This window comes from Hipposideros armiger, unplaced genomic scaffold (genome assembly GCF_001890085.2).
Source record: "Hipposideros armiger isolate ML-2016 unplaced genomic scaffold, ASM189008v1 scaffold_2720, whole genome shotgun sequence".
NCBI lineage: Eukaryota > Metazoa > Chordata > Mammalia > Chiroptera > Hipposideridae > Hipposideros > Hipposideros armiger.
In genome coordinates, this window is record NW_017734027.1 from 1 (window position 1) to 6,848 (window position 6,848).

At 42.3% G+C, this 6,848-nt stretch overlaps 1 protein-coding gene across 1 annotated transcript; it reads right to left on the reverse strand.

The window, feature by feature from the left end:
• Nucleotides 1-363: 363 nt before the first annotated feature.
• Nucleotides 364-5,594, reverse strand: LOC109378719 (optineurin-like; the record flags this gene model as incomplete). Its single annotated transcript, XM_019635015.1, has 4 exons — nucleotides 5,431-5,594; nucleotides 4,735-4,898; nucleotides 1,233-1,409; nucleotides 364-585 (listed from the first exon to the last, which is right to left on the reverse strand). Coding segments are annotated over exons 3-4 (388 nt in total), but the record flags the coding sequence as incomplete, so codon positions are not given.
• Between the last annotated feature and the right edge of the window lie 1,254 nt (nucleotides 5,595-6,848).

A 6,848-nucleotide genomic window follows, 5' to 3' on the forward strand; every position in this document is an offset into this window, starting at 1 on the left:
AATAAGGAAAAATTCTGAGTAACAGATTTCTTACAATATAATTTTATATCACAGACATACACTAAAAACTAATATTTGGATGGTTCTAGGTAGAGGTCCTTCTGCACTGTCTACAATGAATGCAAAATATTGACTTATAACTGCAACATTCTTTTGACTATAATCAATATGGTCAAAGCTTTACAAATTTCTTTCCCCCAACAGCGATTATTCAGGACCCTTAAAACCCCAACCAATATTCTCAGAAAGAACACTTCTTTCAAGATAATGCAAAACACCTGTCTAACCTGAACTATGAAAGGTTTTGATCTAGAAGTCTAGACAAATAGGATTCCACTACAAATATTAATAAAATAAAACCACAGCTAATCAGTCTGCTCACCTGGAATGGCCTTTCTGTTTTCCCTTTTAGTTTTCCAAGTTCTTCCTTCAATTTTGCATTTTCATCACTCAAAGCCGTGAGGCGCTCTTTGGCTTCTTTGCTCTGGATCTCGAAGAAAAGGCGTTCTTCTTTCTGTTTCTCTGTCCAGGCTGAAAGCTCCTCAAATCGCCCTTTCATAGCTTGGTTATTTAGCTTCATGGCTTCTGTATGGGGTTCAGAGTGAGGGTGTCACACACCAGGGGACTGGACTTGGTTTCATGAATCACACTGCCCCTCAGACCACTTCACCATGAGGCTCTAAATCTAAAGATGCCATGTTGGGCCTGGGCCCAAGGGTCAGCCAGAAGAAGACTGTAGCACGATGAGTGGGTTTCGTTTCCAGACGGGACTAGCGGGTCTAATGTTATTTCTAGTCCTCGCAAGTCTCAAGAAAATAAAATTTATTCGGGTACCTCCATATAGCACAAATACCTGAGAATAACTACAGAGACTAACTAGATTCAAACACAGGTCCTGCCAAAAGCAATGGCTTGAGATATTAGAATGCTTCCTTTTAACAAGGTAATATTTGGACTAACTCTGCAATAATAGCAGCCTTCTTTCTTTTTCCTTTTAAATGTCATTATGCCATTTCCCTGAAACACATAAAATATTTTTCATGCTTACCTTCACTCAAAAGTAAACAATGAAAGCAGTTTTGGCCTTAATAAAAGCTAAATTCTGTGCTCTTTCTGGCCCCAGGGAACCAGATAGAGAGCAGGGAGTTCACCAACAAGCTTTATTACAAAGGGTATTATGTTCAGGAAAGTCCGGGGTGAATGGAGAAACACAGGGGCCAGGTGCTGCTTACCTTTCAGCTGATTGTTCTCAATCAAGAGCTCTTTCATTTGCCGCAGTAGCTCCTCTGGGGTGAATGTGTCCAGGTTTGGATGAGCCAGATTTGGGGGTCCATTTCCTGTGGTTTCGTTGGGGCTATCCCCCTTTTCAGTTAGGCAGCTAAGTGGTTGGTGGGACATGGCAGCAGTTCCTGTGGAAAAGTTACAAACAGAAAATATAGCTGTCTCTCCTCTGCAAGGGGTCCCCATGAATCTCCCCAAATCCATTAGCAATTGCTAATACGTATTCCAAAAGTTGCCTACTTTCTCTCCTATTTTGAATATTTTTTTACTCTTCCTTTTAAACAAAGGCATATCCTAGCTTCAGCGTGTATGCATGTGCATGTGTATGTCTGTGTATATGGGTGTGTAAAGGATGAGGAGTTGGGAAATGGAGGAGGAAGAAAAGGGCACGACAGTGTGATGACCAGGAATCCTACCAAGAGTCATTCAGGAGGATTTCCATATACAGTAAAACCTTGGATTGCGAGTAACGTGGTTTGCGAGTGTTCTACAAGANCACACACACACACACACACCCTTCCTGTGGTAGATTTCCTAAGGAATGGTAACTAGGCTCAAAGGCTCATGGGGGAACCAACAAGTATCAGAAGGGAGCATGCCTGGAACAGAAACCAACTCGTCCATGAAATACTAAAAACTGTGGGACAGGTATTAATTTGCAGCATGGAGGTGGCCCTCCTACCATCGAGGTCATGCTCTTCATTCATTTGGAGCATTTCCCTGCTAGGAAACTAGCACAGGCCTTCGAGCAAAGCAACTGCTTGTGAAACGGAAGAGTCAGGTCTGCAAGGAAAGGTTAAGAGCCTGTGCAGTCTCTCTTAGTAATGACTCACACCAAAGAAACGTACGTGTAAAGGAATGGAAACATACTACAAAGAAAGCGACCGCTGAGCTTGGAACCAGGAAGCAAGCAGACGAAGGCAAGACTATGTATGACCATTAGGAATGTTCACATTTACCCATCTGACCTGTCAGAGAACATTTTATGGGATGGATTTTTCAAAACTACCTTGGCATAAAGGTAGGAAATAGAGTTTTATTAAAAAAGAAAAAGAAGAAGAAGAAGAAGAAGAAGAAGAAGAAGAAGAAGAAGAAGAAGAAGAAGAAGAAGGAGGAGAAGAAGAAGAAGAAGAAGAAGAAGAAGAAGAAGAAGAAGAAGCAGCAGCAGCAGCAGCAGCAGCAGCAGCAGCTTAGAGCTTTATTTGACTTTTCTGTCTCTTTATAAAACTATATTCCTGGAATGAAGTTTTAAACAAGTGTCTGAGGACCAGGGATATAAGGCCATGACACTAGCATCTCCGACTGTCAGGTTAATTTTCTTTTTCACAATTGTGAACATCTCTTAATTATCTTTGAGAAAATGTGAATCTATTTGTTTGGCCATAAACACCTTGTATTATAACACTTTAAATGTCTCTTCATTTTACCCCTGAGAGTCTTTTCATTGGCTTCCTGGACTAGAACTCCCACAGTTTATGCTCTAGGATCTCAGCCCCCATTCCACTATTTGTCACACTGTCATCACCTCTGAGCATTTACCATTGACCTTCGTGCAACACAGCAACTTAACAGTCTTTCTGCGTATTTGTGTAATGTCTCTCTCCTACTGTCCTAGCAACATGTCCAAGTTGACATCCCATTTTATAACCCAAGAAAGAAAGTATACCTAATGACCTTTGCCTAGCAATCTGCAATTAAAAGTTAAAAAATACTTCGTAGAGTCATTATAAAGTATAATTGCGTGAAATCGGACAGAACCACTAATGCCTCAGCCTCGCCCTGAGGATTGGAAGGCAGATCTCTAGAGGAAATGTCCAACTCCTTTCCCTGTGTATGACAAAATGCTTGAGAAGCCCTGATGGCAGTGGGGGAATCCCTGTGGAAACAGCAGCAAAAATGGGCCAGCATGAGTGAGACAAGTCCCAAGTCTTGCGAGCTTTACTAAGTCAGGAAGATGATGGCCTAAATCTAAAAATCACCTCAAATGGCCCATGAAACAAAAATAAGGAAGAGGCAGGGAGGCAAGGGGTCAGCTTGGGAGGCACAGTTTGGGAGGAGAAGGCTGATGACCAAGGGTATTAAAGAGCCCTGTGTGTCTCTTTGTCCCAAACANTAAAAATCTTTAAAAAAAAAAAAAAAGATACTCAATATTATTAGTCATTTGGGAAATAAAATCACAATGAGATACCATTTCACATTCATGAGGATGGCTATAATCAAAAGACAGATAGCAACTAGTGTTGGTGAGGATGTGGAGAAAGGGGAACCCTCATACATTTTGGGAATGTAAAATGGTGCGGCCACTATGGAAAATGGTTTGATAGTTCCTCAAACTATTAAACACAGAGTTACCATATGACCTAGCAATTCCACACCCAGTGAAACAGCCCAGAGAATTAAAACAAAAAAAGCAATAACAACAACAACAACAAAAAGCATTCACACAAAAAAACTGCATGACAGTTCAGAGCAAACATTATTCATAATAGGCAAAATGTGGGAATAACCCAAATGTTCACCAACTGATGAATAAACAAAATGTCTTGTGACACATGGAATATTATTCAGCAACGAAAAGGAATGAAGAACTGGTACATGCTATAACATGGATGAACTCTGAAAATATTATGCTAAGTGACATCAGCCAATCAGAGAAGGCCATGCGTTATATGATTCCATTTATATGAAATGTCCATAACAGGTAAATCTATAGAGACAGAAAGTAGATTACTGAGAGGAATGAGGAATGAGGAATGGGCACTAATGGGTACTGGGTTTCTTATTTGGGAGAAAGCATTCTAAAATTATAATGTAATAATGGCTACATAACTGTGAATATTCTAAAAATCATTGAAGTGTACACTTTAAGTGGATGAATTGTATGGTATCTTAATGATATCTCAGTAGAGCTGTTAGAAAAGCAATGCATGCATATTTTAAGTTACCTATTTCATACCTTTCTTTGGCTTCCGTAAGTGCTTTCTCTAGTCTCTCCACCTTCTGGTTTCCTTCCCTCAGACAAAGCAGGAGCTGGCTCACAGTTAATTCCTCAGATTCCAAATAACTCCTGGCACTTTCTGCAGATCTGCTCCTACAGCAAGACCAGTATAAAGGTTTTCATCAGAAAACAAAAACGTTCACATCTAAGAGTATAACTGGAACCAACTTAAAGGAACTGCTTTCCAGAACACTCTCCAGTTAATACTCATTTACTGACCAAGCACAGCTGGCCCTGCGACCCCCAGTGCCACAGGCCTCTGTGCTTTCCAGGGAAGGGGTGGGGNGGTCCCATGCTAAGGTAGTAAATACAGTGACTGATTCCTTTCAAGAATAAAGTTTGTTTTGGTTTTTGAAGGGTTTATTTGGATTCCATAGCATACATAATAAGATGCAACCTGAGGTCAATTACAAAAAAGATACTTTTATAATGTTCACAATATCTAAAGAACTTACTAAAACTGTCCCAGTAGAAAAATGAATCATTCACCCCAAAGACTCTAATGATTGTCCTCTCTCTACAGGGTAGTCCATTCCAGGGCAGTCCCTGGCCTTGGTCTTCTCTCAGGATCTCTGCAGCCCACTCCAAACTGGGCAGGTCCTGAGGGTTGGCCAGGCCCCTGGACAAAGAGCAAGCGGGGAGGGGGGTGCCTGTTAATAATGCCACTTGCTTAACCAGATCCGAGACTTTCGATATCCTAACACCACCTCACTGCCCTACAGCTTCGGTTTTCCATTTTATCCTTAAATATCTCTGTGGCATACATTTCCACACAACAGTTTTCCTGGTGGAGGAGGCAGACCAGAACCTAGGTTTCATTTTCTCTTCGCGATGTTTACTGCCTCCAGCTTACACATTTCCAACCGTAAAGGCAATTCCTCAGCCTCATCAAATATTCATATTCTCTCTGTCTATATACATGTACATAAGTATGTATGTATAGATCCACGCACACACATACACCCATGTTTATGAAGATTCCTTTCAGCTAGCTGTTCAGTTTCCTACCACCTTGGAGAGATCGCTTGTTCTTTGGTGTTCCCGGGCCATGTCCGAAAGCTAGAGTAGTTTTTAGTATTTTATGTCTTCCCAAGGTGTACCCTTAACCACTTCCCTTATAATGAGGAACTGCTTGTATATTCATTCCGAACCTGCGGGAGGCTGTCACCTTAAACCACCTTCGCGACCTACAGAGGAAGTCACCTGCGGCCTGCCAGGCCGGTAAAAAGGGGGGAAGGGCGCTTAGGGATGGCCATCCCCCCGCGGCCCTTTCCCCCCAGGTCAAGATCCGCCGGGAAGTGGAAACCCTCCCACAGGAGGGGACTCCCCACACCTCGCCACCCACTCCCCTGCTGGCTCAGGGTCCCAGGGAAGGGGTCTGCGGNACTTTCAAGAAACACCCAGTGACTCAGAGCAGTAACAGTCATTGTTAGAGAAGATTACCCAGTATATTAGTCACCTCAGCTTGTACTCAGGAGTGAACAGGGCAGAGAAAATGGAAACATCCCACTTGTCAAGCTGGGCAGCCTGGTCCAGGTTAAATGGCACTGTATGCAAATTAGGAAACATGGGTCTTTTGATGGAGACCAAGTTTGTTTTCCTTCTGATCTGATGGAGATGGAAAACTTGAGTGGTGAGGGTTGGCCTAAAAAGGCACCAAACATTTTTTATTCTCTGCCAGTTTTGACTGCAACATGAAACAGCATTCACACCGAACACTGCTGAAAGGTCCTGGAGTAACTTAATAAGAAGTGACTTTTGCAGCCCATCATGTTTGACCTCCCAGTGGGGAGCTGGAAGTGACACGGCTGCCCAGTCTGCCTGTCCCACAGCCCTAGTCTTTTTTCACATACGTGTCAGTGAAGTCAGCTCTTGTGGGCCCAGGACTGGTCTTCATTCCTTTCACTGCCACATGTGCTTCTCCTTCCTGTACAAGCAGAAACGAAAGGGATTTAACACATGTCTGCAAGACAAATTATCAAAAGAGAAAAAGGCAAAAGATCAAGAATTTTGATGACACCCAAGCCAAGGCACCTACCGCACATTTAAATGTGAGATGTTTAAATCTGGTCAGTCAAGTGGAGTGGAAATGTACCCTTCCCTCACCCCACATGACTATCAGGATTATAAATACCTAGACGAAGCCTGGGCTCCTGACCCCATAACATGAAAGCTTATCTCCTTCTCTCTCTCCTTGGCAGTTTCCTTCTTTCCTAGGTTAAGGTCACACAGTGACAACTCCGTATACCTTCCCAGTACAGTAAAATGCAAAATGCTAGAATTTGCTGAAGCAAAGTTGAAAAAGAGGCAGTTTTCTGTGAGCAAGGCTCACAAAACATGAAGTTGGCTCCTATTAGAAATCCTGTGTATCTTGGGCCATTTAAGAAACAAGAAGATTAGGACCACTTAAATGATTTGAAAGATATTTCTATTCTAATGACCTAGTGGGAAAATCTTCCAAAAGTGCAGAAAGGTGGTTCTCAATAATTTTGATTGTGACACTCTTCCTAAATCTTGGGCAGTGCTTTCCAGTTCACAGAAGCAAGGCAAGAAAAACAGGTTTATACTA